The 12075-nt window shown below is 36.3% G+C and overlaps 1 protein-coding gene across 7 annotated transcripts in view; it reads right to left on the bottom strand.

The window, feature by feature from the left end:
- The window catches only part of MAGI3 (membrane associated guanylate kinase, WW and PDZ domain containing 3), a 259275-nt gene that overhangs the window by 53879 nt on the left and 193321 nt on the right, over positions 1-12075 (bottom strand). For all 7 annotated transcript variants that reach the window (NM_001192746.1, XM_005204131.5, XM_024989434.2 and 4 more), the window contains 2 exons: positions 6569-6626; positions 2455-2549 (listed from right to left, as the gene is read on the bottom strand). In NM_001192746.1, coding sequence (NP_001179675.1) covers positions 2455-2549; positions 6569-6626 — 153 coding nt within the window. The remainder of the gene's footprint in view (positions 1-2454; positions 2550-6568; positions 6627-12075) is intronic.

Consider the following 12075-nt stretch of genomic DNA (forward strand, 5'->3'; position numbering starts at 1 on the left):
ATCACCACAATCTAACTTTAGCACAGTTTCTGTCTCCCCAAGCACACACCAAAGAAATCTTGGTGCACATTAGCAGTCACTTCTCATTTCTCCCCAACCTGCCCTCACATCCTAACCTCAATGACTAAGCCACTTTCTTTCTATAGACATGCCCAATCTGGACATTTAATATAAATGGAATTATATAATATGTGGTCTGTTGAATGGTTTATTTCACTTAGCATAATTTTTTGAGGTTCATCTGTGTTGTAGCATGTACTTTATTCATTTTTTATTACTAAATAATATTCCATTATACAGATATATCACATTTTATTTGTTCACTGATTTGTTGGGTTGTTTATACTTCTTGGATATTATGAGTAATGTTGCTGTGAACACTCATGTACAAGATTTTGTGTAGGCAAATACGTTCATTCCTTTTAGGTACATATTGGGAATGGAAATGCAGCAGTTACCATGAATGTATTAATATTATAACTATTTAATGTTCTGAAGGATTGCCAAACTTTTCCAAAGTGGCTGCACCATTTTACACTGCACCATCAAGGTTTGAGGGTTCTGACTGCTTCACATCCTTGCCAGCACTTGTCACTGTCTGCTTTTTTTTGGTTACAGCCATCCTAGTAGGCATAGAGCGGTCTCTCACTGTGGTTTTGATGCTCATTTCCCTAATGACTCAAATTCACAAGGCTGACTTGTTTCATATTGAGACCACACTACTATCAAGCCCAGAGTTATCTCTGTGTATCTGCTGCTGCCCCTTTTAGCATGCATTAAAGCTTACCGGGTCTTAGAAAAGAGCAGTCCTGGGGGCTGCTCTGTATGGCTGCATGGCTTGTGCAGTGTGCACACGGCTACTGCAAGCAGTAGGGCTATTCTGGAAATACTGACAAAGGCAGGTTTGGGGTAGGAGTAGGTCTACTTTCTTTGCTATGTTCTTCTCAGATTTACTGATCTCTTATAAATACAAGCACTTGACATTAAAAAAAAAAGTCAGCTATTTCGGGCTTCTTCTCATGGCTGCCTATCCTTGCAACGTCATTTCTTATTTCTACTATGCTCTGGTCATTCGTATCTGTTCTCTGACCCCTGAACCACCACTTCATGCTGCTATGATTTTATATATCCTGTTCCATCTACTCAGTATGCCATCTTGCTCCTCTGAATTTTTAATCTGCCTGATTTAGCTTTTACTGACACTTGAAGACCCAGTTCAAATATATGTCCTCTGTTTGAAAGTCCCCCTGCCCCTCAACTTCCTCCTTTAAAGCAAAGGTGAGCACTCCCTCTTTTACACCACCACTGAAACTTGTACGTCTTTATTAATAACAATGAAAACTATCATTTTCTGGCCACCATGTGCCAGACATGTATTTGTAAGCACTTTACATGTATTAACTTGCATACTCAGAACCACCTTAAGAGGTAGGTACTACTACCATTCATATTTTGTATTAACAGACGAGAAAACAAACATTTAAAAAACTCACCCAAGGTTACACAGCTGGGATTCAAACTTGCTCTGTCTCCCTGTACATTTAACTACTAACACAGGATGGCATCTACCAGCATATATTATAACCATTAGTTTCCTGTTTTAGACTGTAAACTTTGAGGGTAAGACCTGTCTTACTCTTAATCATTTTTTAATACCAGGTACCAAGGAAAGCACTACACATACAGAAGGTGCTCCAAAATATTTATTAATCTAAAAATATTTGCTAAATCAAATGTAAAACTTAAGGGAAGGGACTATGTTTTTGAAGAGGGGCTATAAAAAAAAAAAAACTGTTTCATCAGCAACTGAGGGAAGAATCTACTAGATTATGATGATAAACATCTTATTAATGACAGAGAAGGGGGAGGCAATGAGGGATGAGTAGGATGGAACATCCTGGACATCTTTTACAAAATACACATGGCTAGGCTCATCAAAATCTCAGGACCTATGCATTTTAAAAATGTTCCTCAAATATCAAATGATATTACTAATACCCTACTATCCCAGTTGAGAATCAATGATATAGGCAAACAATAATAGTGGATTTGCTTAGTATTTGTTCATATCAGTTAATAAAGAATCCTGAATGGTCACTGATGTTATTAAATCTAAGCAATCAACTTGGGAGAAGCTCATAATAAATCAAAGATCTAATACTGACTTGGCCTTAAACACTAGAAAACAATCCAATTTACAAATTAAAACCTTGCACCCATAACAAAGTTATTCAATCCCTTCTCCCAACAATTTCACACTTTCTATATAAGCAGCAAGAGAAAAAAAACCTCAACATTTTCAAAATGGCCAGATGTTTTATTAAGATTATTCATATCTTTACAGTGACAAAAATTAGACAGTCTCTGTTGATTTTCAAAGTTCAAACTCACTTTTATTATTTCAGCATATAAATGTCACAAGTTATTCTTAGAAGATAGAGGTAAAAGTTCTACCTGGTTTTGAAGACCCAGTATCAGCCTGTCCTAACTGCTTTTTCCTTTTGGCTTCCTCCACTGGATTTTCAAACTGGGTTTTCTGGTTAAGGTGACTGTAAAATGTAGACAAATATGCATTTCAGTTTAATGTGAAAGAGTTACATATTTTAAAATAGACTCTCGTATCATTCCATCATCACACGTTAAGGGACAAACATGTATCCTTACGCTATGGAACCCAGAGATGCTGACAAGTCATGGAGGAAGAGCTTTTCAACAGCTAAAGAATGACCCACAGAAGACGCCTAGAAGTCAAAGTTGCTGAAATGTTTCATACAGCTTCTCTATAATCGTTTCTAATATTGCTAACAACAGTTTTCAAAACTATAAATGAAGCCCTCATATATGATATAGCTAGAACTATTGGCAATTAATCAGTTAAGTTTTTTTTTTTTTAAAGGCAGTTAATAGTAGGAAGGTTTTAAGTTTCTCTGAAGTGAAGCAGCTGTGAAGACACTTTTGAAGAAATCTGAGTACAGATGTCTTCTAGAATTTTACTATTATTTTTCCAACTGACTCACCCACATCAATTTACATCAAAAAAAAGCAAAGTGACTTGCTTTTATCAAACTGTTATCACAGACCAACTCTTTTACAGTTAAGCTTCAAAATTATATAATAACTAATTACATAATTATACGTTCAACTCTTTTTGACAATTTAGGAACAATCATAACTAACTCTTTGAAAGCATACAAGCCTGTGGTAGAAATCAGGAAAGTATGGGGAGACGAGAGGCAGGCCATTAGATGATGGTATTCAATACACTACGGTGAAAGCGTGTTTCACAGAAGAACTGAGCATTGGTTATCCTGGCAAGCCAGTTAACTGTGGTGGATTAAGAATGCAACTACTATACGAAAGATGTTTAAGACTGCAAATGGGTCTAACACAGAAACAAGGGGGAATTATATCTAATACTTCTACACTACAAACACATTTCAGCCAATTGAAATTCATTTTCCAGCAGAAACCATTTTAACAAGAAGTGACATTACTAAATATCAATAATTAAACATTAAATCATGAGAATTTCAGATTAAGACTGTCTTTAGATAAGCTGAATATTACAAAATCTATACACAAATAGTCATACAACTTGGATATTTTCTTTGCCACTTGTGACCATTAATGGGGATGGAGGAGGGGTCAACAGGGAGAAAAAAAAACCCTTACAGCAAGGTACCCTCGCTTCCGAGTATGCCTCTCTATGCCTTTCAGGCTTCTAGTGCATTAGCAACCCTGCAACAGATGAAGGTATTCAGTTTCAGAGCTCCAAATATGGCAAGCTCTACGTGACATTCTTTGGGTTCTGATTTCACTAAAATTCAAGTATGCTTCTGCTTCTTACTATGAGAAAGGACCTTATCAACTGAGTTAACTGTTTAACCTTCCATGAGAATGAAAATCTTCGGTGTTAAGTTAGGTACCGTTTTTAAAGTTATTTATTATATACTGATAATTTACATATTCTTGAAAAAACAAAACTAGAAACTGACATTTCGAAAAGAATAAACCTGTTTAGAAAGAACCTTGGCTTACTTGAACGTCATCAGTTAGAATGACTCACTTTGCCGCCCAGGCATTAATACATAAAAAGGAGTAATTTATATTTATACTCTTTGTAATGTGTGGGAGAAGAGAGTAGAAGAATGCAAATGAGTAATCCCTTTCCTGAAAAGTCTTTGACAAAAGAGTGTAAGATTTTAGAAAAAAGAGTAATTGCATCTGTCACCTTAGACGACCTAGATTAAAATGCCAACCAAAAAACAAAATAGTAAAAACACTCTCCTTTTCCTTTAGTTACTTATACCCATAGTATTATTAACATGTAACAAATTTTGTTTTCTGTAAAACTAGTTATGGGAAGAGAAGAGAACATAATAGATTATCAGAAAAAGTAAACAAGAGTAGCAAACAAGCCTGATTTAAACAGATAATTTATAATTTGAAATTTCATCTCTATTAAAATTTTGTGTAAATGTATGAATTTTAAGAATTCATTTCCACAAACAAAATCATTATCCTTCATGAAAAGTTAAGATATGAAAAGCAGATGTATATTTTCACTGTGTCACCAAACTGTAGGAAGGCAATTAAAGAATACATTAAGACAACATTTCTAAAGATATGTGCATTCTTATGGAAGGCCTGCCATTAAATTTTGGGAACAATTTTATTTCCAAAAATAAATTAATCCATTTCAGAATCTCATTTTCTAAAATAAAAAAAAACCCCAAAAACCTGCCATTGCAGTTGGTGTTACTACTATAAGGCTCTTGCCAAGAGCAATCATTGCGCCATCTGGTTTGACAAACTGAGAGAGCCAGAGAGTAGCCATTCAAGTAACAGCTTTTTATCTCCATCAGTAAACTCACTGCAGATTACTATAGTTGAGATTCAAAGCCTAACTAATCTGGGAATCAAGCCACACTTCAGAACTCGGCTGATTCCATACTAATGTGCATCTTGAGTACAGCCTGCTCTTTCTTAATCTAATAAATTACCCTCCAGTAGAATGAGCTCGTCTGGGAACTATCATACAAAATCACATCGGTGCCATTGCTGCTGCTTCTAATCAGGCTGTTTCACATGCCTCCATGACAGCTGGGAGCAGGTCACTTCAGGACTGCCCTGAAGTTGCTTCAATATTAGTACATCCTTGTTTAATGAGAACCAGATCATTTAGCGCAAGATTTTATAACAGGCAAATGAATTTCACCTCTTGACCATGCATTCACATTTGTTGGAATGGATACTAAGAGAATGAGAATCATTATCTCAGAAATGTTCAGCAGTGTTAATGGCAAATAATAGTTGATGGAAGCCCAATTTGAACAGACTAACTATTAGGGGGAAATTTACCACAAATTCTTTTCAGCTAGCCTTCAAATATTCCTTTGATTTGAAAAATGGTTATTTTTTTTCTTTTAACTAAATATACTTTAGAAAAAAGTAACAAAAGAGCTGCTATATACTTCTCACATCATAGTATTGGAAAGATATGAAATAAAATTAACATAACCTTTCAGTGGAGCTGTTAAGTTACAGATCTAAGGGTCAAACTGAGTTATTTTTCTTAGAGTATAAGTTAGACTTTAAGAAATCATTCCAAAAATCTCTCTAAGTACAGTGACTCAAGTAACATCCTACACACTAGTATAAGAACTAGCATTATAACAGGATTCAGTTACTCACTTTAGGGAAGTGGCATTCATTTATGCCAGAAAATGATGAAAAACTAATTAGCAATCATAAAAATAGAAGATGTTCATGTTCACCATTTTTCCAGGTAATAATATTTTGCCTTCACTACCTTGGCAGATAGTGCAGACTCCTAGTTCCCAAGTTAACAGTAACCTCTCTGATGTAATTATTTGCCTGGTAGTAGATGACTGAGATCAAAATTCTATCTATATCATCTGGAAAGAAAGCAATCTCAATGATCATAACAATGTAGCAATTAGATAAATGAAGAAAAGGGAAAGAAAAATCAGAAGTTGATGTTATCCTAATTTCTCTGGCTAACATAGGCAGGTGTTTGATCCTCTATTCCAACACAGATTTATGTTTAAATTTAACTATAACAGCTGTGTCAGAAGCAACTTTCACCTCTAAAAAGAAAACTAAGTTTTCCTTGATTAACTCCTTAAAAAAGAGAACAGTTGTAATCATGTACTTCAAAACTTTGGATCGCTATGATACAATGCCCTTCAAGTGCTTTCACTGCCTTCAGAATCATGCAGGTGTGGTGTTGAAAGCGACCTTACTAGTTCACCTTTCGCTTTCTATCCACTCCTTCTCTTTCTAGAGGCCTCAGTAGTACTGATGACATCTCCAGCTATTAGTCATCTGAGCAACTTACCCTTGGCTCTCTATATTTACTTCAAAGCCAACTTCTAGGGAGCACAGAATCAGTGAAGTAAATGCCCACTGTCCCTACCTTCTCATTCCCCTGGTGGCAAAACCTGGAAGCGGGATTGCAGAAGTGTAAGGTACTTCATTCACTCCCTAAAATTGTGCAATGAAAGGGAAACATTTTGGGAAAGCATAAACTGAGATACAAACTTACTCAACATAGTATGTCCCATATTGAGGGTCCTCTATTTTCTCCCAGCCGTAAGGAAGTTCTGCAAATTAAAAAAAAAAAAAGAATTGAGTGAAATGCCAGTTTCAAAACCAACAAGAAAAGAATTTACCAAGTGAATTCCTGTCGTTTATTTCATTACACTGATATCTGGGAGACGATAAGGTAAGAACTCACTTTCAAAATACAAACACAGTTTGACTCGAGTGGCTTCTTCAATAACTAGTAAATGTCTCAGCAAGTAATCAGAAACAGAGAACAAAAGACAACATTAAACTCGAAGGTGTTATTTGAATCATGAGTCATAAAAATGCTAGGTATTTAAAAAATCACCTGGTATAGTTATTTCATTTAAATAGCTTTATAGCACTGATGTGAGACACAGCCTGCAAGTCAGTAACAAGCAGCAGCTGCTTGTTAATTTTTTCACTATGATGCAAAGGAATTGTCGATTATTTCTGTTATCACATTCTAACCTACTTCTCTCCACAGGAAAGTCCAGTCTTGGATTTAAACCATTTCAAGTGGGTAATTTAGATTTGCTTCAAATCTAAGAAAATACCTACTTTCTCTTGAAATAACAAGATCTAAGTGTCTGAAGGAAAACTACGCAGTGCCTTGTGTAGAATCTCTATTTGTGAATGGTCACAAGGAAATATCTTACATATAATTATTATGTACTATTGCAAGTAAAGTGACCAATAAAATATAATCAGAAAAATTAAAGGTAGTTGAATTTCTGATAGCTAAAAAAGAAAAAAATTCTGGTCTTTTTAACATAAATTGACCCTTAGAATCAATCCTCTTTCCCTCCCACTCTGTCTGTTTTCCAAGGTAAGGCTGCTGAGGAATCTTTTTATTAGTCAGACATGGTTTAAGTTGGCAGGAGTGTTCCTAGCAGGTGGTTTTTATTGCTATCAATTATACACAGGTGCTCAGCAAGAAGGAAGTTTTTTTTAAAAATCTACAGTTGTACTCCATGATGACCACTCTTTGATTTTCCATTTCTTGTAGACTGTGTTTCTGCTATACTGAAACACAGACACATATACATACATATACAAATGACACAGGCTAGGCAGCAAACAGGCTTAGAAAATATCAAAGAACTTATTAATTTCATATCATTAAGCTGCAGTACAATGTATCCACTTTGTAAGAAAAAATCCCATTGAACCTGATAAAAAGTACAAACCGTTACGCTCTAATAAAAAGTATTATTCCACATTCAGGAAAAAAGAAGAGAATAGATGACCAGCTTCTTAATGAAAAGCTCTGAATCATCTCCACCCCTTTTTCTCCTATATACATAGTGCTCTGCCTATGTATATAATATTAACTGGTAGTTTTGAAGTCTGGTGAGCTTTTGCGGTTTTCCTTTGAAAAAATCTGGTTGAAATGTCTGAGATGGAAAAGATGAGAATAGCTGAAAAGTAACTACTATGTGAAAACAGATCAAAACAACTGAGAACTGGGATATACTTCAGTTCACTTTGATCCTCCACAGCTACAAGGCAAACAATCATCAATAAGTACAATATTTTATGACTCATGTGAACAGAAAAAAGAACAAAGAGCATCACTCATCACCCAGTTCTACAAGGGTTAAGTTGCAACCCAGTGCATCCTGAAAGCAATTCGGGATGAAAAAATAAAACAGGATGAGGTGCTCTGTGCTTTGGATAAACGGGTCTTCGATAATTAGATTATTGAAGGAAGAATTTCAATGACCCCAGTGACTTTTCTTCCCATACACAGGAAAATACTAAGACCATTAACTTGAGATATCTATCTGTTCTTTGTGATTAGCAGTAATCTTTTACTAAAATGTATGCTTGACTACATAGATTTCCTAACCAAAATATTCATATACATCCTGGCTCCTCTCCTAGCTCTTGGAACAGATCCTCGGAGTTACTGAGTGCCTGTTTCCTGGGGCATGGTCCTTAGTTAGACCCTAAATAACAAAGCTCACAACTCTCCTTCATGTTGTGTGTTTTTCTTCAAGTCAACACCAAGCAACTGCTACATGAATAAAAGTATTTATTGGATTGTATGAACAATGAAACTGTGAAAAATGCTCTATATAATAATATTACCAAAGCAATATCATGGAGAATTTCCTATGAGAGAGAAAGAATTTTCTTTAATAGAAATTTTCTTGAAATAGCATGAGAACTCAATTGTGCTATATAAGGATGAATTCTACAATGGTACCACATCTGGATTTATGCTCTGTGAGAATTTTGGAGAATTTAAGCAACTATAAATTCAAGGGATTAGCATTAAATAGCAGAGACATTACTTTGCCAACAAAGGTCTGTCTAGTCAAAGCTATGGTTTTTCCAGTTGTCATGTATGGATGTGAGAGTTGGACTATAAAGAAAGCTGAGTGCTGAAGAACTGATGCTTTTGAACTGTGGTGTTGGAGAAGACTCTTGAGAGTCCTTTGGACGGCAATAAGATCCAACCAGTCCATCCTAAGGAAATCAGTCCTGAATATTCATTGGAAGGACTGATGCTGAAGCTGAAACTCCAACACTTTGGCCACCTGATGCAAAGAACTGACTCATTTGAAAAGACTGATGCTGGGAAAGATTGAAGGCAGAAGGGGACGACAGAGGATGAGATGGTTGGATGGCAACACGGACTCAATGGACATGAGTTTGAGTAAGCTCCGGGAGTTGGTGATGGACAGGAAAGCCTGGTGTGCTGCAGTCCATGGGGTCGCAGAGTCGGACACGACTGAGGGACTGAACTGAACTGAATCAAGCAACTATAGAGATAGTTGAAATATTCCATTTGCTCCCTAAAAAATTCACTAAGAAGGATGTATTAATGCCTAATAAGAAAAAAGATCAACAAATATATTGCAGTGTTAATGTGGAAGTTGAGTCAGCATTTTAGTTAGCACTTAAAGAAGCAACTAACAGATAAAGTACAGTCTTTTCTTTAGGCGAGTAAACAAATCGGTAATTTATCTTCTGGATTACTCTTAGGAATCACTTTAAACCCTCACATGTGATAACATCAGACAGGTTTTTGCAGGGTAGATTCATGCAGTTAAAGAAGTGATTATTACTTGCCCTATTAAACTAAAGGTAATAAAACCTAGACTAAAATACCTAGCAATTTTATACACTATCCAGTGAGTCAATTCATTTACTGAATTTCTCCCCCTTTTCTTTCCTTTTTTTCCCTTTCTTCCTCCTCTTCCTCCCCTCTCCTTCCTTATGCAAAAATAAAAATTAGAAACACAGTTCTTGACATCAAGGAGTTCACAGTCGAAAAGTGAAGACAGAAGAGAGAAACGATATAGCGAAATATAAAGTGTGACGGCATTAGTGGCTCAGTTGTGTCCAACTCTGCAACTCCATGGACTACAGCCTGCCAGGCTTCCCCATCCATGGGATTTTCCAGGCAAGAATACTGGACTGGGTTTCCATTTCCTTCTCCAGGGGATCTTCCCAACCTAGGAATCGAACCTGGGTCTCCTGCATTGCAAGCAGACTCTTAATGTCTGAGCTATCAGGGAAGCATAATAATGAAACAAACATGCTTTTGAGGGAGAGCTGAGAACCACCACCAATTGCTTGGTAAAACAAGTATCAGAAAAGTATTCTAGAAGACGGTGTATTTGAGCAGTCTTAAAGAATGAGTTGGGATTGGTGAGAGGGAGGCCATTTCACTGATGAAGGAGCACTGAGGGATTAAAAATGGCTGGCATTTTCAGTAATTACAAAAATTTGATAGGACTAGAGTGAGGTACATATGCCAGGGGGCTTGTCTTATAATAGGAACCAAAACACATTTCTGGAATGCTGGGTTAAGGAGTTTGGCCTTTATTTTGATGATGATGATGAAACTGATTAAATTGGACTGTGACATGATTAAATTACATTTGGGGAAGTTATGGGTAACAGTAATAAAGGATGAAATAGATGGAGTGGAGTGAAAATAAAGGCAGGCAAATAAGAAAATCATTAATAGCCTAGATAAGAAATTATGAAGGCTGGTGCTAAGGCACTGGTAGTGGGAATATAGAAATATAGAAAGAATGGATATAGAGATAAATAGAATGGATAATAGAGACAAACAAGTTGAAGCAACAGAAATTAATGACTAACACGAAGATTGTGGGAGGGGAGGAGGTCAAGATGATATCCAGGTTAATGGCTGTTTAAGCATAAATATGATACATTATAAAATATTTATTGGATACCTATGGAAACAGCTGTGAGAAGAGGAAAGAAGTGTTAATTTGGATTTAGAGGCACTTAGGAGACAGATATCTGGAGGAGGAAATGGCAACCCACTCCAGTATTCTTGCCTGGAGAATCGCATGGAGAGAGGAGCCTGTCAGGCTACAGTCCATGGGTTGGCAAAGAGTTGGACACGACTGAAGTGACTGAGACAGCACAGGAGACAGATAAGAAAAAAAAAAAATGATGAGCAGCACTGGACACTTAAGAGATGGCAGTTTTTTTTAAAGTCAGAATTGATAGGACTTGATACTTGCTGCAATGAAGATAGGGTGAGGAAAAGTTGAGGACGATAACCAGTTTCAGGCTCACAGAACTGGGAGGATGTAAGGTCAGTTGGTGACAGCAGGAAGTGCAGGTATACAAAAGATTTAACTCAGTTTGGAAGGTGTTGCATTTGAGGGACTATGCAACATCCTTGTAGAGATACCTAATAATTTCTTGGAAATATGAACCTGGTCCTGTCCTCAGAAGAGAAACAGAGGAAGATAAAAGATCTGGGAGGCACTGCAATTAAAGCTACGGCAGTAGACAAAATTACTGAGGTAAGTTGTGAATAGAAAAGATGAAGAATAGAAGCTTAGGAGCATTAACAATTTAAGGAGCGGAGTAAGTAAGAATAGGGGGAATGGAGTCAAAGAAGACAGACGAGGACAGCGTGGTCAACACGAGCAAATGCTTTATAAAGCTGTCAGGACTGGAGATAGGGGCTAAAAAGAGTCCACTAAATCTGGCAATCAGGCCGGTGGTTATGGGTAACATTACGAAAAGCAGTTTCACGAGAAAGGTAGAGGACAAAGTTCAGCATACTGGGGTATTAAAGAGTAAATTGTGGAGTCCTTGAGAAATAGCCTTCTTGTTTTGGAAACTCAGTTGTAAAAAAAAAAAAAAAAAAAGCAGTTTGAGAACTCTGGAAGAGAAAATAGGAAAGACCTAACCATATTTTCCTATTTTAAAAGCTAAAGCACCTTCCCCGTGCCAAAAGTTGACTCAAAAAGCAAAACTATTTCTGGCATATAAAGCCACTGATTAGTTCTAAGGCCCATGAACTTATCATTCCTCTTCTCTAAATAGCAATTTTCTTATTTAAATATATAAATTATAATTGTTTTCTCATTGTGGAGCTCTATTCAACTGATAATTTTCTTTTACCATTCTCTATAAAGGTATCAACATGAACACATTTTATAAAAATGTCTTTAGTAAAAAATTTAATCTTTCTTTCATCAT

Source organism: Bos taurus, chromosome 3 (genome assembly GCF_002263795.3).
Source record: "Bos taurus isolate L1 Dominette 01449 registration number 42190680 breed Hereford chromosome 3, ARS-UCD2.0, whole genome shotgun sequence".
Classification (NCBI taxonomy): Eukaryota; Metazoa; Chordata; class Mammalia; order Artiodactyla; family Bovidae; genus Bos; species Bos taurus.